This window comes from Cervus canadensis, chromosome 19 (genome assembly GCF_019320065.1).
Source record: "Cervus canadensis isolate Bull #8, Minnesota chromosome 19, ASM1932006v1, whole genome shotgun sequence".
NCBI classification, from domain to species: domain Eukaryota; kingdom Metazoa; phylum Chordata; class Mammalia; order Artiodactyla; family Cervidae; genus Cervus; species Cervus canadensis.
In genome coordinates, this window is record NC_057404.1 from 20549089 (window position 1) to 20573081 (window position 23993).

Consider the following 23993-nt stretch of genomic DNA (forward strand, 5'->3'; position numbering starts at 1 on the left):
GTTGAAATCATGGGTTCCTCATGTTAGGAGGCACTCTTGGGAACCCTGCTCATTTTCCAAGAGTGGAAACTGAGACCCAGGCAGCATGAGTTTGTTTTGTTTCCTGTTTTCCGAGGCTTTCCCAGGGTCCCCAAAATTCATGATTAGCCCATCGCTTAATCCACATCTGGACAGAGGCCTCCTGGCTCTGCCTGGTGGTTGTCTACTGTCTGCCACTTCCATCACCCATACGTATCCTCCTTTAGAAGCGGAGACGTCCCATATACAATGATTGGCTTGTCTCGCTTTCTGTTCTATTTCTGGTCCCTTCTAAGGCTGAGGCTGGACCTGTGCATTCCCTGGTTGTTCAGGGATCCTCCCCATGGAGGAGGATCTTCAGCACCTTTTTCTTTCCTTTTTATCATTTGTTTTTTGTTTCCAGTTGGAGGGACAGGAAATGGGACAGTTTAGCAGTTGCTACCACAGGGGCTAAACTGTCACTGTTTTAGAAGAAGAATGAGAAATTCTATCCTATTCCCCAGTACACCCCACCCCCACCCCCATATACCACCCAGAAGTTGCTATTGATATTTTAATGAGACTGCATGTAGAAGCTCTTTGGCCAGATGGTAAAATATGGTCCCTGCCTGTACTTGTTCAGAATCCCTCTGTGCTATAAAAGGGGGCTCAGACAACCCTGGATGGCTCTGAGACTGAGGCTTGCCTGGAAATTCTGGGCTACAGCTGGCCTTTCAGTCCCTCCAGACTATGTTCATTGTTTCTAACTTCACAGTGTGGAGCTGAGGCCTCCAGAGTCTGGGGTTTTAAAGTACAGGTGGAGTAAGAATCACCTGTGCCATGTGCTAACAGCAGATTTCTGGGCCAACCACCAGAGATTGACAGTTTGGGCAATATGTGAGCTGGGAGTGAGCAGTCTGAGCCCAGGCCCAGAAATCTGCATTTTTACAAGCATCCCAGGGTAACATAGAGCAGGGCTTTTGTTGATGCCAGTGCACCGTGGTGGCAGAACTACAGAGGAGGTGTCCCATCTTCAGCCAGAGCAACACTTGGAGCTATTTTATAAATAAGGCTTAAACCTAAGGCTTGTTCTGCTGATAGAAACAAATGACATGGAATAACATTTTTGCAATTCACTACTCTAGACCACAGTAAGCAGAAGAAAGAACCATCCAGCAGTGGCTTTCTCAAGACCATACTTTTCTTGAAGTGGCTTCATCTTTATACAGAATGAGTTTCTTACCCTTTGATGAAATTTATAATTGTCCTGTTTTCCACACCCTAAAGGAAACCAAACAGCAGCAATGCTGCTCCTCAAATCCCTGGCCCCTGGGTCTTAGGCACCTCTGTGCCTGTTTTCTATTGAGTGTCTTAGACAGAGAGGGAATGGATGTCTACTTCTGCACTTTACAGCTTCCAAGGCCTAGTTTGGGCCATGCTTTGGGAGAGAAACTGCTTCTCTCTTGGACCCTAACAGATTGCAGTTCGAGGTTAGGGAACTTGAATTCCATTTTGCCACCAAGTGGTGGCCCTTACCTGGTCCCCTTCAATTCAACAGATGTGACTCTAATCTTGCCTGCTTCAGCTTATAACGTCTACACATGATTGTGATTTTCTTCCCTAAAGTGGGACGAATCGGAGCATATGTGGGCCCTTAGACTTGGATCTGAAGGGACAAAGGTGACTGTCTTTGTGCCCCAGTACTAATAACAGTGCCAACCGAGGCTGCTGATCACAGGCAAAGAACTGAAGGCGCAAGGGTAGATCTGTTAAACTGTGTGTAAATGGTATTTTTTCCTGTGAAATCTCAATACCTCCCTGAGGACATTGCTCTTCAGGTTTTTGAGCTCCTCTTCTCTGATATTTACACGTCGGGGATTTTACTCTTGAGAAATCACTGTGGCAACAGAACCATTTGCCTCCACGAAGACGATGTCAAAGTCTTAAAATCTGGGACATTTTAAGGCAGGATTCCAACCTCATTACTGCCAGGAATAAGATTCATCCAAGGTGGAAGTGTCCTCTCTTAGAACTCAAATCATCTCAGAATGGCTTTTCTTTCCCCTTTGTTTTTGAAGCTAAGCAATTACTTTTTTTTTTTTTTCTTAAGGAAAAAAATGTGCTAATGCACAAAACTCTTTTTCCCCTTTCATTTATTTGAAATTGAACTTAACAAAGTCAGTTCCAAGCAAGCACTATATATGAGTAATGCTTTTTGTCCATAAAAGAGCATTGACTCGAATGGTATGAGAGTGCTGATCCTCTGTCTGCTTTGTGTGAGCGTCCGTAATGACAAAGTGCTCATGTCAGAGTGTATAATGAAACTATAAATTGTTTTCATGAATGCTCTGAATTTGGTCTTTTACGGGGCAAATTCAAAAGGTATTTAGTGCCACATCTCACATATGTGAATAACACCAGACGGTGCAATAGACCCAATAAAAGGACAGAATCCCAGTCGGGCTCACGCTGGCCCAGGTGGTGGGTAATTGTCAGGTGAGGGTCTGTCACAGTGGGGGGAGAGGGGCGATGGAGGGGCGAAGATATCCTGCAACTCTGAGGAAGAGTTCCAGCAAGATGGAACTTGACTTTGAGGGGGTAATTCAGTGTGACTAAAATACTTCACTCATAAAATTGGTCTCTGGGTGGTGGGTATCTGCACTTGAATCCTAGAAAAAAAGTGCGCACCTCTGCCCGATTTTAGTGAACAAAAACTCTCAAGTGAGAAAATGTCTGCTGGGTTGCATGGGCAGGTGCAATCTATTGTAGTAATGTATAGTTTGACCAAATTTTTTATTACATTTTTGGTACTTTTTAAAATTATAGAAACCATATAGGTATATTCTAGAACATTTGGCCAACATAAAAAAGTATAAAGAATAAAGAAAACATGCAAATAACTTTGCTACCAAGAGATAATTGTTAGTAATGTACAGAATTTTTATTTGTGTTATTTTGTAAAATTTTAGTAGAATTTTACACAGTCTTATCAGGATATATAAATACCTTTTGAAACAAAATTTGGCATCCTGTTATCTATTTAACCAGGGAATTGTTTAAAAGGATTGTGCTCTTTAACTCACCAATTATTGTCCTGTCTCAGCTGGCCAAACTTCATGAATGGCCACGGTTTTGGTTCTGTGACAAGGGCACTGCGGCAGGTACTTTGGCAGCCTTTGGGCTCACGTGTCATTGAATGACAAATGTCTCTGGGTATATGATCTCTGAAGACAAAAAGCAACGAAGCCAAGTCAACCCTGCAGGGTGCATGAACTCCACCGCGGGTGAGAGGAGGGAGGCCTGGGGGCAGTTCTGAGTCGCGGGGATGTGTTTGTTCTGCAGTTCCTGGTGTGTAAGAGGAAGCTGGAGAGTAAGAAGGAAGCCCTGCTGATCCTCTCCAAGGAGCTAGACACGTGCCAGCAGGAACGGGACCAGTACAAACTCATGGCCAATCAGCTTCGAGAGCGTCACCAGTCCCTGAAGAAGAAGTACCGCGAGCTCATCGTACGTATGACGTCACGGGAACCGTGACGCCCCTGTTCCCGTATGGAGATAGAAAGAGGGCCTTTAAACACGCGATCTCTTCCAAAGAGCGCTGAATCCAGACAGTTACCAACCGGAAAGACATGAAAGTCTTTCAAGTTATCAAGACATGAAAGTCATCAACCCTACTTCCTCCACACCCAGTACGATTTGCTGGTTGATAAGTATATGCTTCCGGATACTTGCTCTGGCACCCGTGAATGTACACACGTATCTGAATGTGTCTGCATGTGCCTTATTTACTTATTAATTAATTGTAAGAAGGGTTTATTTTTCTGGAGGATTCATGTTATAAATCTGTGCTAATAGAGAAGCCACTGACTAGCTGCATGTGGTTATTTAGGTTTCATTTTGAATTAATTAGAACTAAATAAAATTGAACACTCAGACTTGTCATATTTCATGTGCTCAATTGCTATAGTTGGCTGGTGGCTACCGTATGGGATTGTGTTGATATAGAACATCTCCATGGTGGCTGCTATATTGGACAGTTAGCTGTGGGACATGCCCCTCATTGCAGAGAGTCCTATTGGGCAGCTTTATATAAATGTTACTCTAAAACTTGCTCTTTTCGCTCAGCACTTTATTTTGGACATCTCTCCAGGCCATATATACAGATTTAACTCATTAAAAAAATATTTGCATAGTAGTATTTCCATAATTTTTAAACCTTTCCCTCTCCTGGGCAATTAGATTTTCTCTAGTTTTCATATGGCACAATTTTTAAAGGATGCAAATTAAAATGAATTGGAGGATACCAACTGCATAGTGCTATTTTGCATTCTCACTTCGTTTTTTCTCACTTATGCCATCTCTTTTTTAAGTGCTGACACTATTGCTTACATTTAACCAGCTTTGCTGGGGTCATTGAATTGTCCTCAACAGAAATACAATAGAAAGATTCCTAAGGTTAAAGTAATGTTGACTTACATGAGGACTGCATCAGATATAGGAGTCCTGTTTCCTGAGCATTTATCACTTACCTGAGATATTTATGTATTCCCAGATGGCACATGAGGGAGAGAAATTAAATCCTTTTAAGACAAAAATCTGATAGGGCTAGAAGTTCTCACTTAGTTTTCTTGTATTTTGGGCATATCCTGTCCCCAAATTGTACTGCCTTTAGAGAAAATTCAAGTGTGTGTATATATGCACGTGCATATGTGTGTCCGTTACTATTACCTTGGATCTAATTATTTAAAAAAGGAACTCAAACCAAATGAAATACTATTTCAGTTTAGTCTGCTCAAAAGTAATTTTGATAAATCTAAGTAATTAATTAATTTGGCTCACATAGGTTTAGAAAATAGTTCAGTTTAGTCGCTCAGTCGTGTCCGACTCTGCGACCCCATGGACTGCAGTACACCAGGCTTCCCAGTCCATCATCAACTCCCAGAGCTTGCTCAAACTCATATCCATCAAGTCAGTGATGCCATCAACCATCTTATAGAAAACATATAGATTAGTCCTAATTGAAAGTGATTCTTCAGAGGTTTTCCCAAAATAACTCTGGTTCAGTTTACAGTTATCAGTTTTTAAAGTACATTTTAGTTTAGTTCAGAACATTGCTGGTTGCAGGGGGCAGGAGTGGGGAGGGTCTGAATTTAGTTCATAATTCAGTGCAGTTCCTTGAATCTACATATATCTGATTTTTTTTTAAATAAAATGTAACATTGGTTTCTTTGTAGGATGGAGATCCATCACTTCCCCCTGAAAAGAGGAAACAGGTAAGACTTACTCCTGATCTTTGCTAACTCTCAGGATGTTTGTATTGATGTCGTATAACAACTGGAGGATCAGGGAATCCCAAAAGAAATCTTTTAATTTCCCAAAGGTGTTTGTATTACTGGGGGAAGTGTGGTTGAGAAACGCTGACTGCAAAGAGGAGCTAAGGGTTGGGTGAAGGAGACACAGTGAAGTCTCACAGGATAGAAGAGGGCACGCAAGTTGGCTGTGTTCCCTTTCTTGTTGGGAACCCTGTTGAAAAACCATGAGTTGAGGGCTCACTGCTAGCGGGCTTTAGCTCACGTTCCGTGGATGAATGTCATTCAGCAGTTCAGACTTTTAAAGACATCTTACCAGCAAAACTCATAAGCCATTTATGTTCTCTCCTAAATGCTAGCCAGCATTATTTCTTGATGAATCCATTTCCTCCAGATTTTAGGTGCCCAGTTTTATCAATGAACAAATCCTTATGTTGTATGTGTGTGTGTTTCTGGACTTTCTGTTTGTTCCATTGAGCTTCATGTCCCATCCTATTTGTACCACATTATTCTGTTTTTGTTTATACTTTTAATACCTTTTTGGGCTATTATCCTTAGCTCTGCTCTTTCTTTTCAGATTTCTTTTTTTTTTTTTTAAATATAACTGACAAATATTTTATCAAGTCCTCCTCTGATTCCCACCCCACCTTAACCCACTCCTGTTGGTATTTTGATTGGAGTTTTCTTAAATTTATAGATTGATGTAGAGACAGTTAACACTTTTATAGCATTGCATCCAGGAATATCATACATCAAATTTTTAAAATCCAGTTGCATGCATACATATATATATATTGCTTTTTTCAAAGATATCTTGTTAGCTGTTTCCTTAACTTCACAATTTTCTATACTGATACACACCCTGACTTTCATGGGCTTGAAGGTAGCCTGGATGATGGTGATGTTAATGCTATGTGTTCCATGTTATGGGAAACCCCCTGCACCAGAGCAGGGCTTCAAAACTGATGGATGAAGATAAGGACTCAGGAATTGTTTGCTGTCTTCAGAGTTGTAATGGCCCAGCCAACATCCTGTTTTTGTTCACTGATCATATGCCTGGCACAGCATATAAACACCTAAGATTCATGACTGAATAAACTGTAGACATACACACACAACATTTGCCCTGAAACAACAATTCAGTCCCATGGTTACCCTTTCAGGCATTCAGTTCTGGTCACTTCCATATCCCTTTCCTATTTTATTTGATTATTTTGTAATGCTCCAGCTTTGAGCTAATATCAGGTTCTTCTATGGAGCTAATTGATAGTTTTTTCCTCAAAAAATGATGTGGAAATTTACCATAAATGTTTTAAAATTGGGATCCTTCGTGTGGAATTGCTTATGTTTTTGTTTTCGTGTTTTTGGTGTCTATGAGCCATCATCTTTGCTGCAATTTTAGAGTTTGTTAGTATTCATGAAGGAGTTTTACAGTGTAAGTGAATTCACGTTCTGTGACTTTATAATAAAAAATTTACATTGACTGAAGAGAATCTGATGAATTCCAGTAAGTCTGTCAAGTTGCATTCTTACAGCTCTGGGGGGAAAAAAAACAAAACAAAACAGGTTCAATGTCCTAAGTCCTGGCTTTGTAGCTTTTAATATGGCATTTAGTTCTGTCCCTTTAGGATTTAGTGTGGTGGTGTGAGCTTGGGCCCTGCACCCTTCCTGCCTGTGATGGATGATGTAGGATGGACTGGGGTACCAGTGACAGACATTCTAAACTGCTTAAACAGTAAAGGAGTTGATACCCTTGCATAAACCCCAAGTTGAGAGGTAGTTCAGGTCTCAGATGCTGTACTTTCATGTACTCATTCTCTCTTCTCGACCATACTTATCAAAGAAAAATACAGGAAATCAAATCTTGGATTTCAGATGGACCATGAATACCTTTTTAGTATAAGAGTATGGGGCTTTCCTGGTGGCTCAGACGGTAAAGAATCCGCCTGCAATGAAGGAGACCTGGGTTCGATCCGTAGGTTGGGAAGATCCCCTGGGGACGAAATGGCTACCCACTCCAGTATTCTTACCTGGATAATTCCATGGACAGAGGAGCCTGATGAGCTACAGTGCATGGGGTTGCAAAGAGTCAGACATGACTGAGTGACTAACACTTTCAATTTCATGTATCATGCAATAATATTTACTTAACTAAAACAATATTGACTGTTAATCTGAAGTTCACATTGAGCTGGGAATCGTATATTTCATCTAACCATTCTATCACTGTGCCGATTTTAACGTCAGTTTCTTCTTGAATTTAGCATCAGCTTTCTCCTGAGGCCAGTTCCCGTAAGCAGGAAAGACTGAAAACCCAGCTCTGGAATATAAGTCCTTCCCTCCAGCCTCACTGGACCAATGTAGGACATGCTTTCCTTCCTTGTCTATTAATATTCACTGAGAGGATACTATTCATTAATTAGCTTAGATTAATCACCTGGGATGGAAGGGCCAGCGGTGACACCCACTAAGCTAATAATGTGCCTTGGGAAGTTTCCTTTGGGGGCCTGAGACTCCGTGTTTCCATCTACAAAATGGGAATAAACATGGTGCCCACTGCATAGTGTGGCTGGGAGGAACAAATGAGATAACAGAAGTAGAGTCTTCAGCACAGTGCCTGGCACAGGGTGAGCATCAATAAATATTTATCATCCTCTCCCCCTCCTGATCATCCCTTTCTTTTTTGATCAATTGTATATTTGTGTGCCTTTGTCAGGACCCTTCTGGTTACACTTGGCAACTTAAAATAGCTTAGGCCAAAGAAGAAGTTACCGGCTCATAGAACCTCAGAAGGGTTGGGTGAGCAGCCACCTTGGGAGGCAGAAATGCAGCCAGGCCTCAAGACCAGCTACCACCAGCGTTCAGGGGCCCCCAGGTTTTTCCTCTGCCTTCAGCATTCTCTGGGCCAGCTATCATTTCTTTTTCTGGACCTGCTTTCTCTGCAGAATAGGAAACATGACTGCTGACCACATAAGACCCCACGTCTTTGATCTTTAGGAAGAAGCTGCTCCCTGAGTCCCAGGAGAGAGCTCCCCTAGGCCAGGCTTAGTCCAGGGGTCCACTTCAGGGTCAGCTGGGCATGGCCAGGCATACTGTAGATGTAAGGCAGCTCCTGCTGTTGTCATGGTGACAGGATGCTGGGTAGACCGTGTCTTAACCATCTGCTCTATATGCCTTCTTGAGACAGTCTTGGAATGACAAATCATAACAATGGAGCCAGTGTTTTTGAGTGCTCATCCTTGCCATATCAGACCCTATGCCCAACATTACACCCTGGAGGATCCCATTTAATTCCCACACCACCATGGGAAGTGGGGTTATTATTATTATTGCCACCAGACAAACGAGGAAATTGATGCCAGTGGCAGTTAAGTAAATTACTGAAGGGAAATAACATAAGGAATTGGTGATGGAGGAAGAGTTTAAAGTCCCGCAGTCCACTCACAGCTCATTCTTAGAGCCACCATGGTTCAGTAATAATTTATGGAACACCTTATGGGTATCCTGTGCAGATTAGACACTAGGAACACAGGAGTTAAAAAAGTCAGATCCAAATCCTTGAGCGTGTGGAACCTGCCTTGGTTAGAGTGAACAGACCTTATGTTTGCTCAGGATCATTGCCATTTGCACCTCTTGTCCTGGCATAATTTTATTTTTACGTAAGATTTTTTTGATGTGGTTGTCCTACTCTTTTTGTGACCCCATGGACTGTAGTCTGCCAGGCTCCTCTGTCCATGAGATTACCCAGGCAAGAATACTGGAATGGGACCATTTTGAAAGTCTTTATCGAATTTGTTACAGTACTGCTTCTGTTTTATATATATGTATATATATTTTTGACCAGGAGGCATGTGGGATCTTAGCTACCCAACCAAGGATGGAACCCACACCCCCTGCTTTGGAAGGCAAGCTCTTAACCACTGGACTGCCAGGAAAATCCCTGTCCTGACATAATTTGTATTAGTGCTCCCTTCTCTCTCGAGTGTCTTGATTTGGACAATAAACAATATAGTTACCTTAAGTCTTTTAGAGATGCTGTGAGCAGACAATAAACAAAATGATTAAAATATATAGGATGTTAAATGGTAGTCGGTGCAATGGAGAGAAAAATATAGCCCAAAGCCAGGGAGGGAATTCTGGCTTAGTAATGGAAAAAAAATGTCTTGATAAACAGTGGGGAGAAATAGTTCTAGTATTTGTGGGAAAATTCTTACCTGTTTAAAATATAGGTTTTCCAATTTTGTTTACCTTTAGTTGATTTATAAAAGTATGCTCTTGGTTTTTGGGTGGGCAAGGGTGTTCAGATGCCCTCTTCATTAGCTCAGTGTGGGGAAGAAAATGCACTGTTAAATTTGCAGGTGCTGGTTACAGTGAAACTTTCCATTTAGCCAGAAGCAGACAGCTTTAGCATCTGTGTGCTGGTAGATGAGAGAGGTGCAATTACCTTCTTCACTTTTTCATCAGCAGGAACGAGGGGTAGAGGTGTGCACCCTGACCTAGTGTCTCCTGTCTTACATCACGTGTTTGTCCCAAAGGCAAAACAGTAGGTGAAGTATTTACCCCTCCAGCTGCAAAGCAAATGTACCTGTGTTAGCAGAAGGCATTGGAATGAGAACCAGCTGCCGGGGTGACAGATGGGACATGGAAGGGGGTCAAGAGATCCCTGCATTGGAAAAGGAGAAGATGCAGCACTGAGCATCTCATTGGCCATAGGCCTTGAAACCATGGCTTCAATTTCTTGACTTGAAGGAGGGATTCCTATGGACTCCTCCCCTCTTCAGCTCAGAAGGAGAGATTACTATCATCTCTGTCTTATGGACTGAATGTTTACATCCTCCCCCACCACTAAATTCATATGTTGAAACTCCACTCCTCAGTGTGGTGGTGTTAGGAGGTGGGGCCTCTGAGACGTAGTTAGGATAAGATGAGGTCATGAGGGTAGAGTCCTCACGAGCAGATTCAGTGCCCTTCTGAGAGTTATGAGAGAGCATGCTTTCTCTGCCATGTGAGTACAAAACAAGAAACCTACAGCCTGAAAGAGGGCGCTCCCCAGAACCTGACTGTGCTGGCACCTTGATCTCCAATTCCCTGCCTCCAAAACTGTGAGAAATAAACTTCTGTTGTTTATAAGCCACCCAGTCTGTGGTGCTTTGTTGTAGCAGCTCAAGCTGACTACAAATGTATCGCAAGTTCTTTTCAAATGTACGTAGAAACAGTATCGCGTGCTCAGTTTCGCATTGCTTTGTGCTTTGCAGAGACCATGTGTATATGGTATGCATGCACACGTGTATCTGTGTACATGTGTCATCTCCCAGCTGGCTTCTGCAGCCACACAGCAAGTTGGGTCTTTCCGAAAGTCAAAAGGCAGAGCCACGGATGGCAGTAGATAAAAACTGAGGTTCTGGCATCCAACCTGGGGGATTCAAGTATAATACTTTCACTTGCTGACTGGGTGATCTAGGGCAAGCTGTGTAACCTTTCTGAGACTCAGTTTCCTCCTCTCCAAGATGAACATAATCATGAGATAGATTCATACAGTTTTTATGAAGAATTCACGTAATAACATGTATAAAGCCCAATGCCTTGTGCCTGGTGGGTGCTCAGTGTTCAGTTGCTCAGTGTCTGACTCTTTGTGAACCCCTGGGTGCTCAGTGGGTGTTGGCTAATTCTTTTATTTTTCTTGTGACTTGTCCAAGGTCATACAGGTGAGTAGAGCAGGACTAAAAATCCAAATCTGCTAGCGTGTTGTTCCGTGTTCTAATTTAGGTTTTTGTTCCTTATTTGACTCTGAGGCTCTTTGAATTGGAAAGAGCATGCGCTCTGTCACTCATTCAGGTCTGACTCTTTGCGACCCCGTGGACTGTAGACCGATAGGCTCCTCTATCCATGGGGGTTCTCCAGGCAAGAATACTGGAGTGGGTTGCTATGCCTTCCTCCAGGGGATCTTCCCAACCCAGGGACTGAACCCAGGTCTCCTGCACTGCAGGCAGATTCTTTACCATCTGAGCTACCGGGGAAGTCCAGGAAAAAGCACAGTCAACATTTAATCCAACCCGTTTTGGAAGTTCAAAGATGAAGTGCTTTATCCGAAGCCCTCTGCTTAAGCAGTGGTTGAGAACCGGAAACTGAGCTAGAAATCTTTATCTGTCAGGCCCGTGTTCTTTCTTGTGGCAACCAGTGTCCAGTCATAATATCTACCTGTTTTTTGTCTCCTCCTCTCAGGATAGACAAGAACATTCATGTTTGTAGTTCTAGACATATGGTTGTCAATTGAGCTCTCTTTTAGAATTTAGAATCCTTTTTAAAACAACTCAATTTCCAATGGCAAATCATCTGTTAAAGAAGCAGTGAAGAAATCGTGACAACAGTGATTTCACCAATAGCTTCTCAGGGGATATTGAAATGAAAATTTCTTCTTGATACTCAGGCAGAACTATACACAGAGCACCTCTCCGCCGTGCAGTGCAAGATCACCAGAAGATCTCAGATGACCCTTTAAATATTTTTCTTTTGCTAAACAAGCAATTCCTCCAAAGGAGATAAAGGGGAATTTAAATGATCTGGGGTTAATCTTCTTATAGGTTGGGATTCTTCGGGGTCATGGCAACACAGTTTTCCCCTAGCAGACTCCTCCTTGAATAAACAATCAAACACATCTTTGTCTTTGCCTGTTTTGATTTCAAGTTGAGGTACCAGGGGAGGTATTCCTGTTGGTTTAGGAGGGAGCCTTTGCTTTCTTCCCTTAAAAAGTGATGGCTTATTTGGATGATGACATGTGCCAGAATGACAACCCTGGAGAAATCAGAGCACAGAATGACCCTTTGTAGAATGGGAGGGAGCCTTTTGCTTCAGCAGAAAATCTTCTTGGTCAATCTTATTTTAGTCCCCCGTGACCGCAAATCAGAGCAACTTTGTATATGCATTCCAGTTTGATGCTCAGAACCTAAAACTTCCTTCAAAGGTCTTGAGTGCTTTGAGATGTTTCTTTTTATAACACTTTGAACAGTACAGCTTCACTGTTACACCAGGGAAACTGGGAAGAAATCCAGGGTTCAGCCTGCGGGAGCCCCCCCCCCCCCCACACATCATCTCAACTGTAACTTCATTCTGAGTGCTACCACCTCCTGCTCAGAAGCCCTTCGAGTCCTTGCAACAACTTTTGTCAGGAAGGCAGGGCTTCCCCCAATTTATAGATGGAGGAATTTAAGGTCAATGAGTCTAAAGAACTTGCGGGCTATTACAGGAGCCACTAAAGTGGCAGATGTGGCAGAACCATAATGGCCAAGATTAAGCAAACATTTGTTTATATAGCAGCCTCCTAAGCCCATAGACGAGCATTTGCCTGTGGGCCTGGAAATGCCTGCCCTCGCCAGTGTGTGTTTGGAGATGGTGAGTTGAGAGGAGTTGGGCCGGGGGCTGCTTACGCGGGCAAAATCTCGGTGAGACTGTGTGGAAGGAACTCTCTTTCCGTGGTTGTTTTTTGTAAATAAGAAAGCTGTCACTGTAGTGGAGGTCATCACTGTGGCAGTTGCTATGAACAGGGGGCCCTTGCTCAGCAAAGCGAGTTTCACTCTGTTAACACAGGAGTCGCTATAGGACCAAAGCAGTGGAGTAGAAATTGCAATTAAATTTGCTATCAATCACACCATTCGAGTATACTCCACATTTTCTCAATTTTTTTTTTTTTTACATATTCTTGCTTAATCGAGTACTTTACACTACTGGAGGTGTGAGTTTAAAGGGTTCAGGTGATAAACACCATGTAGTTCAGGAGCATTTTCTAAATCTGGTCTCTTCTCACAGTTTTTTTTTTTTTTTTTAAAAAGGAATCTTCTTGAAGAAGTGCCAAGGCCAAGTTTTTACCTGCCTCTCTCTTATTTTTTTTCCCCTCCAATTTTTAAATCCTGGTTTTGATATGTCAGCCAGCTGAGAAGGCAGTTACAGGCTTTTTGGTACACATCACTTTTACGTTTTGATGGAGAATTATGAGAGTCGTTATGATGACTTCCATGGCTAGGTTTCTGACGTGGTATATATCTAATAAATTACAAAGTTTTCAGGATATCTCAAGGGATTGTAACTGAAATGTTGCTCCTTTCCCCTCCAGGTGGCTGAATTATTTAAGAACTGGGGTGAAAATGTGTGGCCTTCCCATTTTCCTGCTCTTCCCAGTGTCTGCTTAGCACAAGGTTGGGAGGTTAATGTTAAACTTTTCATCCCTTTCTTTGATTTTGTTTTTATCTCTTGGAGAGGAAAATCTTTTCCTCTACCTTCTTAGGTTCAGTGCATGGGGGCCTGCAAATTTAACAAAAGCAGATAACAGGAGAAAAAAGCGTACAATTTTATAAATATTTTACGTGCATGGGAGTTCATAGAGAAGAAAAAAAAGTAAAAGTGTTAGTCGCTCAGTCGTGTCTGGCTCTTTGCAACCGCATGGACTGTAGCCCACCAGGCCCCTCTGTCTATGGAATTCTCCAGGCAAGAATGCTGGAGTGGGTTGCCATTCCCTCCTCCAGGGGGTCTTCTGACCCCAGAATCGAACCTGGGTTTCCTGCATTGCAGGTGGATTCTCTATTGCCTGAGCCGCCAGGGAAGTCAAACTCAAAAGAATTATTTAGACTGGGGTGGGAGGGATTTACATACCATTTTAATAAAAGAAAGGGTATTTGGGCTTCCAGGGATGATAAATTGTGGGAAAGTAACTAGGAAGATATATAGGAAAACTAACAGAAGATACGGTTATTTTGGTAAGATTTGTTTATGCAGACTCATCATGGTGCCCGTTCTCTGTGTCCGGTGATAAGAGATGCTCTTCCCTTACTGGTACTACGGAGAGGATAGGATAGCCTCACAAATAGAAATTTATGCCCTGTTTTTAGGCTGAAAAGGGGAAGGGAGAATATTCTCAGTGTCTGTTGATTCTCAATTGCCTTCATATCAAAATAATTCTCATGGCAGAGGAGGATATTCTGGGGTGGCAGATACTGAACTCATGTCCAACTTTTCATTTCTTACATCAGTGAGAAAATTGGTACATAATGGATCTTGTCTCCCCACCTAAAAGATTTAGGGCTACTTCTTACAACTGATACCCTGAATTCCCCTCCTTGTAAACCAGTCTTGGTTACTTGAGCTTAGAAAACAGGGGTCCTTCACAGAGATTGTCATTGCCAGTGTGATATACCATTAAAACAAACAAACAAACAAAAAACTCCCACCACTTCTTATAAGTTTAAAAAATGTATTGCATCTATAGTGTAAATGTCTATGTATTTTCTGACATTTATGAAGGAATTCAAACACAGTGGCAAGAGCCAGAGTTTAGGATGCAGCAGGACTTGAAGAAAGCAACGACAGCTCCCCTTGTCCATGTGACGAGTCTGTCTCACTGAGAATTTCTGCAAAAAAAGCAGAGAGGTTGGGGCAAGATGCACACAGCTCTCTCAACTCCCAGACCTCTGCATTTATAACAACTGTCAGGATGTGTAGTCTTCATCTCTGTGCAGAGAGAATTTCCACAAGCATCATAGTCCCCACACCAAGGGCTGGCCTTGGCTGGCGCTTTTGTGAACATCCATTGTAGCTGGGGGTTGACTGGATCCTTGATAAAGGAAGGTGTGTTGGAATAGACAGCTGCAATGTCCCTTCAGCCTCAGGTCTCCCAGCCGTGTTTTCATCAAATCTGTCTTCTCTCTTTTCCCCATCACAATTTTAATATAGAAACTCCGAACTAGAAAGAGTGACTTAAATATATAGCTTCTACAATATACTCTAGTATATTCAGCATCCCACTATTATCAGAGTGGAAATGTCAACCTTTTAACATCAGCCCTGGCTAGATCTGAATATTTAAAAGAGACTTCTTTTGAAACCTTTTCATGTTCTGCTATTTATGCTACTCCTTGCCCCAGAGATTTAGAGGAAATAATCTCTCGGTTTTGTTTTCTTCCCTGTGAAATCCTTTCCAGTGTTAGACGGTCTGCCACTTTTTCCCTGACATTGCCTTTACATCGTGCAGCTATTCTAAACTGATGGTCACAGAGTCCTTCTCAATAACACAGAGACAAACGCTCTGCATAGCTGATAAATTATAAGCAGGCGCCGCATGTTAGCTTGATGGATGGTTATAGTGAATGTGTGTGAGTCATGGGTGTTATTTTTGGTCAAAAGAATTGTGTGAACTTTTCTCCTCTATTTTGAGTGCTTTGAAATGTACTACTTTTCTTTCTCTCTCTCTCTCTTTTTTTTTTTTTTTTTTTTTTTTGTTCTTTAAGGTGTATGTCAAGGAATTAGGCACCATATCAGAATAGTCATTTTCTAGTTTTCAAAGTTATTGTTTGGGAGTTGAGGAGGTGGAAGGACTGAATAGAAAAGAATTGTGTATTGACAACTAAGCCAGCCTATGAAATGGGAAAGAAAATTACAGCCACCTGCTTTAAAAGGGGGGTTCTCCCCCACCCTTCCCTACCCCAAGGGTCAGTTTGAAAGCTGGGGTAGATTTATGGTGAATTCCCTTGGAGGCGATGTGATTCTAATTAGCCATTGTTTTGCAGCTTCTGTCGAAATGCTTGACTTTATTTTAGTAGATTTCTTTTCAGCCAGGCTGCAGAGTAAATAATGTTCAACAGTCTCATCACTGTGTCTCTGAATCACTGTTTCCTAAAGCAGCCCAGTCCTCTACTTCGCATATCACTGGAACCTTTGATATATAAACTGGGTGCCTGCCTTGCTGTAACACCCAAATACCAGTAAGTATCTCTGGGCTGAATGCTATTCAAAGCAGGGCCTCAGGACCAGTGAAAGGCCGCAAGCTGCCATTTCTGGTCCCTGTGACAAAAAGAAGTGCAGAAAATGAGAGCAGGTGTTAATAATTTTTTTTAAATTAGAAGATAATTAATTTACAGTATCATAATGGCATCTGCCATACATCAGCATGAATCAGCCATAGACATACATGTGTCCCCTCACTTCTGGATCTCCTTCCCACCTCCCTCCCCACCCCATCCCTCCAGGTTATCACAGAACACTGGCTTTGGGTTCCCTGCATCATACATCAGACTCCCACTGGCTATCTATTTTACATATGGTAAATGTATATATTTCCTTGCTATTAATCTAGTTTCCTTGCTAGTATGTGTGATTTTATGTCAGGTGAACCTAACAAACACTTGGGGCCTTGAGGTCTTCTTCAATTTGTTTTCCTAGGAATTGATCTCCATTGTATTTTGCACAAATACTGATCTGTGACAAATTGGAGGTCAGGGTCTTTCACCATCAAGAGTTCAAGCTGTGAGGGTTAAGCTATTGTGGTTACATCAAAAAACGTCAGGATGTTCCCACCCACCTAAGAGGCTCAAGCAGTGATTGATTCAGAAAGAGCAGGTCAAGGATGTTGCAGATTTTTTTTTTTTTGTCTTTTATTAACTTTCACTGTTGCTCCCACAAGCGTTTTCTTCTGAACATCTCTTCCACTGTGTTAAGAGAAGCAGGCTCCTGTGAAGGTGAATTTTGCTGTGTCTCCTGCAGATGGGGTGCTGAGATGCTGTGCGCAGGTGCCAGCAGACTCCCTGAGGACACTTTCAGCCACGCACCAGCCGGCACTGGGCTGCTCCTTGCATCCTGCCTCTGGGCCAGTCCCTCTGGCCTGGGGTGCCTGTCCCTCCATCTGCTGGGGAGGGATTATGCTTGCTGAGCTAATGTCTGGGAAGTGTTCTGGAGTTCCCTGGAGGAAAAGGAGAGGCTGCCCGCTTGTGATACTCTGTGCTAGCACAGGAGAGCTGCAAGAAGGAGGGGAGGAACCCAGAAAGGAAAATCAAGAATTGAATCATCTCTCTACTGCAGTCCCTGGGTTAACCTGCTCTAGTGGTTTTGAACTGTTTTCCAAAGTGGGCATCTTGTGATGTGAGGGGGAGAAGGAAGCCGGCTGCCTTCACACTAGCTGGAACTTTCCCCAGGATATCCACAAGGCTCACACTTGCTGTCCCTCCTTTTTCAAGTCTTGGTTTACATGTGGCCTTCCTTGTGACACCTGCCATGGTCTTTCCCCGGCACACGCTCTTCCCTTTGCCTGCTGTGTTTGTTTCACATAGCACTCATCATTTAACTCATCAGTCGTTATTCATTTGGTTGTAATATAATACAATTAATATAATATCATCTATTAAAATGTAAGTTTACAGGAACAAGGGGCTGTGGACTAAAAAATTCGTCACAACTTTGAAAGTAGAGAGTTATTTGAATTGATGGGAATCTTAAGGATTCTGAGCCTGGGAGGCAGCATCTCAAAAGCTCTGAGAAAGCTGCTGCAAGGAGGCAGGAGAGAGTCAGGCTATATACAAGTTTGCAATAAAGGGGCCAGGCAGTCAGTCTGAGCATCACAGATTATTGTTAAGTAGTTAGGAAAACCAGATATCAAGCTAAGGAATTTAGTGTTCTTCTATGTATGGGAAGATGCAAGCCTCCAGGCTCACTGAATTCATTCCTTTCATATGCACCTCAACTATCTGGGGCCAAATCCTGTTTCTAGAATGTTTACATCCTTAATTCCTTGTTCACCTTAAGTGGTGGCAGGGGTGGCGGATGGCTGCTTCTTGCAGCCCCCTACCCCCAGCTCCTCAGCAATCGCCATTGGGGGGTGGCGGCATCTGCCGGATCGCTGGCATAATGTTCCCTTTTGGGAGCCTCATTCACATTAGGAAGCCAGAAATCATGGATGGCTGTGACATTTCTTGCCCACCGATATGGCAGGAAATATTTCATTTCACAAGACTTTGTATTGCTCACTGTTGTATCTCCTGAGTCTAAAAATTGTGCCTGACACATTGTGGGCACTCCCTAAATATTTGTTGTCTGAATGAATGGGTGACCGAGTGCAGAGGCAGGATGACAAAGGAGACAGCTGTATCCAAGGAGCCTTTCTGCCAGTCTGCCCAACTGTCCACTGAGAGAGTGAGCTGGAGCCACTGGAAGGGCAGTCAGAGATGACCAGCCTTTACCCAGTGCCTGCTATACATCGAGCACTGTGGAAGATGTCCTAGGTTCATTACTCAATGAAAGTATCCGTTTAATACCTGAAGTACATATGGTTAGCTCCATTTCATGGGTGAAGAAACTCAAGAAGTTAAGAAACTTATTCAAGGTCACCCAGTCCAGTAAGTGGCAGAACTGGGACCCACCTTAGTCCATGATTCCTTCTGGAGAAATTTCCCAAAGTAGTGTGTTGACCACAGTATCTCTTGTTTCTTTGCTCTCCTGCCTGTAAAATGAGGGTGAATTTTCCTTATCCTTCACCAGATTTTTATCTGATAAGGACAGGAATCTTGGAAATTTGGGAAACAACTATTACAAGATATGAGCTTTGCAAATATGGGGTTAAGAATTAAATCACGTTTTTGAGTAATGTTCACAAGTAAGCGAGTGGAAGTCAGGGCTGTGTTGAATCCTGCCAAGTGGGGATGAACGGGGTTTCTATGCAATGTTACATTCCGTGAACTGGTTTCAGTATTTTATTATTCCAGATATTTCTCTAGGCTAAGACCACAATCTTCAGACTCAATGTATTATCTTTAATTTAAGAAATATTTATGGAGCATCCACTAGGTTCTTGAGGTAGACCAGTAGAGAGAACAAAGTTCCTTGCCCTTAATGGAACTTCTCTCTTACTAGGGAGAGAGAGACAGGAAATAAACACTGAGCAATAAACATATGTCAACATATGGCAATAAACAAGAAAGTAAATTACATAGTATGTTAAGAGATGGCAAGTGCTCTGGAAATAAAAAGTAGTAGTGCAGGGGAAAGGGCTTGGGCATTCAGGGGAGGTGGGCAGTTTGCACCGTTAGATAGTGGTCCACGTGGGCCCTTTGAAGTGATGCACTTCGAACAAAGACCTTCAAAAGGTCAGGGAGTGAGCCAAGAGGTATCTGGGAGGGAGAGCATTCTAGTCCAAGAGGACCGACAGAGGGAGCGATGCTGAGATGGGTCCTGCCTGCACTATGTGGGGAACAGCCAGAAAGTGGGCTTGCGAGGAACTGAATGGGGGCCTACCTTGACAGTAGAGATGCTGGATATCCCAATGGCTGGAACATGGGAGATGAAATAAAGTGAGGAGTCAAGGATGAGCCAAGGCTTAGTCTTTATATTAGTCTTTCACTTTCATTCCCCTTTGATTACCTAACATAACTGAGTATTCCTGGAAGTATTAGCATTGAAGTCTTTGGAGATTTAGCCAACTGCATTTGCACTCATCCACAATGTCTCTGGGTTTGAGTTTCTTCAGCTATCACAGGGCAGGAATCGAAAAGATGACTCTCAAACCCCTTGTATGACTGTTGCTGAAAAATGCCTCTTTGGAAGTCATATTCTGATTGCTGGCTTGCTTGCGTCCCTCCTTCCTTCATTCATTTATTCATCGGAAGTCTTTAAAAACATTTGCTGAAATGAGAGCACTTCCTGGAGCAATGTCCTTGGAGGCTTAGGAAGGAGGAAAAGGAATCTCTACCTTTGACTAGTTCGTTTCTTCTTGCTGAGGTTAGATAAGAGCACAGTAAGCAAGGTGAGAATTAGAACAAATGAGCAAAATTGGAATAGTATAGAAGCAGCAGCCACGGGAGGTAAAGTTGAACAAAAAGTTACAGGCTTGAGTAGATGAAAGCATGCACATAGTGTGGGAACAGATGTACATTCAGGTTCAGGGAACCTGAGAAGGGCGGGAGCATGGTAAAGGGTGCTCACGCAGTCCGGAGGAACCGGCTGTGACGTGTTGATGAAGCTGGACTGAGGGAGGGGAGTGCCCATGTGGGCTAGCGGGATCTGGTCTGAGCAGGGGGAAATCTTAAGGAAGTGATGCCATTACAAAGACTGGATTGCAAGGTGCTCATCCTGGCTGTTTGGTACCCTGGGGACTAGAACAGGGGAATAAGGAGGTGAGCAAAGCAGCCCAGGAGGTTGTTGCATTACCCTGGATCCTGATTTCTGCAATCATGATACCTCACCGGTCTCTTGTCGGACAGATTTTTTTTTGGATCAAAATTCTGGTCATTAAGGCGGCAAAGAAAAGTTCATTAAACATGATCTATTTGAAGGAAAAAACTATCCAAACAAGGAAATGAAACTTTTCCTTTCTTGTTGGCCCAAAGTTAGCATTGAACTCTAGGACTGCTTGTAAGAGTTTTCATGAGGAGCTCTTTAAAAAAAAATGTCAAGTAAGACCAAGTCCTCCATCACTTGTCTGTGAGCCGTTCTGGAAACAAAGAACATCCCCAAATTGAGGTTCATGGCCAATTTTATTTCCCTCCATGCGGTTGTAGTGGCATGATTTTCACACTTGCTATATTCGTACATGTGTTTACTCTAAAGGGCTTTGTGTGCTTCAGCTGGGCTTGGATGCTGACTGCAATAAGCCTAATAAAACCTCACATTTCTCCACTCCTCCATTTCTGATTATATTTCATAATGTGTTGATATTTGCAGGCTAATCTTGCACAACTATTGAGAGATTCTCAGGACCGAAATAAACATCTGGGAGAAGAAATTAAAGAACTTCAGCAAAGGCTCGGAGAAGTCCAGGGTGACAATAAGGTACTGTGAATATTTAAAGGCAAGAGGCTCTCCTGAGTAATTTTGTGCCATAGGTTTATGTATGGTGCATCAGAAAAATGTAGTACAGCATTTGCGTAAAAAATTTGTTATAGATTTTTACGTTTACAATGGAAACTCAGTTTAGCATTTCTTATCTTTATTACATTCACTTTGCATGTGTGCGTGCACATGCGTCTGTGTGTGTTTCTGGGTTGCTCTAAAATATTGTCACAGCCCATTGTAGAAGTTTCATTATGTTCAGCTTGGTGCTGAATAACATTGTGGTTGAGGGCAAAATAAAACCCAAATGCTATACTTTCTCCCTTCTATACAAATAATGGATTTGTGGCTCAGATGATTTGGAATTATTCACATTCGGTTTTGAATTTTAAGTAGTCATCCTACTAATTATGTTCACATAACCAATTTATTTTATTGCTAAATTTGGCAATTTGTATGGAACATTGCTCAAAATCCACTGCTTGGTATTAATCAAACTCCCCTGTTGGCAACGTTAATTATAAAATATGAACTCATAAACTCCAAACTAAATGTGAACACTCTCTCTCCCAGCTGAAGCTGTGAACAAAAATACAATTGAGAAAAAGAAGAAAAACTACCCAAGTTTAATTCTGTCCCCCACCCCCAAAATAATTTCCTGTTTTGCCAAGATAACTTCAATTTTAACTTCTTGCCAGAGGGAGCTTTCACAACAGGGATGGCCTTTGGAGTTTGACTCAAGAAAACTACATGGAAGGAGGAGGTGCTTTCTTGGGAAGTGTCTTTTACATGGTACCAAATTCCGTGACAAATGATGGGCATGTTCGGCGTCCCTGGGAGTCATTGGTTATCAGGAGGCGCCATTTTGAAAGATGCTCATTCTTTTTTTAAAAAATGCATGGAAGTGTCTGGATCATCCAGAGAACCCTCCCATGACAAAAGAGGGTTATGTGCTTACTGCTGGCTGAAGGGGCTCAACCTAAGGGCGTACTGGGGACTCTTCTCTATACAGCCTCTTCTCCACTTAGTCTGCCTTTAAAAATTTTTAAAAACCTCTTAGATGTAACATAATATATTTGCAAAAGTAGGCTCTACTATTCTCAGTCATGAAATAGGAGGTGGACAAGAATGCCAAGAAAGGTACTAATTAGCGCTGGACAAGCTAATCAGGCCTTCCAAAATGATTTAAGCTCTGTAACCTAGGTGTTTGGTCAAAAATTAAAGGCCAGGTCACTCCCACAAGTGATAACATCAGAGTAAGTTTTTCCAGAGAGTAAAATCAGGGATGTACCATTCTGTCTTTTAAATATGTAAAAATACTGCAGGAATTTTGAGATGATATGGGGCTTCCTTGATGGCTCAGACAGTAAAGAGTCTACCTGCAATGCAGGAGACCTGGTTTAGATCCCTGGCTTGGGAAGAAGCCCTGCAGAAAGAAATGGCAACCCATTCTAGTATTCTTGCCTGGAGAATGCCATGGACAGAGGAGCCTTGTGGGCTACAGTCCATGGGGTTGCAAAGACCTGGACATGACTAAGTGACTAATACATTTGGAAGTGATATAAATCCACAAAATACTAAAACATCTTGAAATGTGATGTTTGGATTCATGGTTCTTCTTGACTGATTTTTTTTCTTCTTTACTTTTTTATTTTCTGGGCTACCCCCAACTCTCCTAAACAGACCTCTGTCTCACCTTTTGGTCACTTATAATTGTATCACTTTGTAGGCATGAGATATTCTAGGCATTGACATTTGCAACTGATATTTCAAGGAAAGAAAGGGAGGGTGTGTGCACATAAGTGTGTGTGTGAGTGTGTGTGGAACACTAAATGCAGGTCTGGGGCTGCTTTTGCATTGGCACCATCTGAACTTCATGATTTGCCTGCATTCTGGGTCTTTATTCCAGTAGCTGGACACATTTATCAAACTTGCTTTTCTCAACCAAGGTTTAGAATTTAGTGACTCATTTTCATGGCCTGTGAAGTAATTTGCCTGCCAAGAGGTGCAGGGAAGATGTTATAATGTTCAGTAGACCCTGTATCTCAGTATCCAGCCCTCTCCTCCTCAAAAAAGACCAGCTACAGTGAGACCCAGAAATTCCATTTATTCTCATTTGCATCTAAAGTAATAGGGCTGGTTTATTTTCAGCCCCCTGTGAGTCATGTTCATCCTCCCCCCTACCCTCACCCCCAGTCATCAACATTAAGGCCAGATGACTCATTCAGTAATGACACCAGCCATCAAGAGAAACTCAGAGGCCTCTGTTGAAGGGTGGCCATGACTGTGTGTGGTAGGAAGTGAGTTAACCCCACCTTTGCTTTTTATTCATTGTCACTCACAGCTCCAACCTTCCCATCACCTTCTGAATCCACTCCCACCTCCCTGCCTTGGTGTGCTAGATCCCTATTATCTAGCCCCTCCTGATTTCTCCAGCCACATCTCTTGCCATTAGTTGCCTCATACCTCCACCCTGCAGTGCTCATTTCAGCCTCTTTCTGGAGCCATACGGCCTTGTGCCTCAGGGCCCTGGCACCTGCCGTCACAGTCTGGAACACTCTTCCCCTTTACTCCTGCAAACTCCTGCTCATCTCTCAGGTCATAGGTCAGATACAGCCTTCTCCAACCCTTAGGGGCAGTCCTGCACACACCAACAGTGTCCTACTCTTTCCCCTCTGCTTGTACTTTTGTGGCTCTCCTCCCATAAGCGTAAACCCTTTGCAGGCCAAATCCCTGGTATCCGTAGGAATTAGCATTCTTAGTTTGTGATGCATATATTTTATTTAATAGATCTTTTAAAATTTTTAATTGGAGGATAATTGCTTTACAGTGTTGTGTTGGTTTCTGCCAAACAGCAATGTGAATCAGCTATAAGTCTACATATATATCCCCTCCCTCTTGAACCTCCTTCCATCTCATACTCTATCCCACCCGCCTAGGTTGTCACAGAGCACTGGGTTGGGCTCCCTGTGTTATAGCGACTTCCCCCTAGCTATCTGTTTTACACATGGTAACGTATATGTTTTGATGCTACTCTCTCAATTCATCTACCCTCTCCTTCATCCATTGTTCTCTATCTGTGTCTCTATTCCTACCCTGCAAATAGTTTGA

At 42.6% G+C, this 23993-nt stretch overlaps 1 protein-coding gene across 4 annotated transcripts in view; it reads left to right on the forward strand.

The window, feature by feature from the left end:
* Nucleotides 1–23993, forward strand: part of CCDC149 (coiled-coil domain containing 149) — a 134918-nt gene that overhangs the window by 42056 nt on the left and 68869 nt on the right. For all 4 annotated transcript variants that reach the window (XM_043438277.1, XM_043438278.1, XM_043438276.1 and 1 more), the window contains exons 2-4: nt 3340–3501; nt 5229–5267; nt 20775–20882. In XM_043438277.1, coding sequence (XP_043294212.1) covers nt 3340–3501; nt 5229–5267; nt 20775–20882 — 309 coding nt within the window. The remainder of the gene's footprint in view (nt 1–3339; nt 3502–5228; nt 5268–20774; nt 20883–23993) is intronic.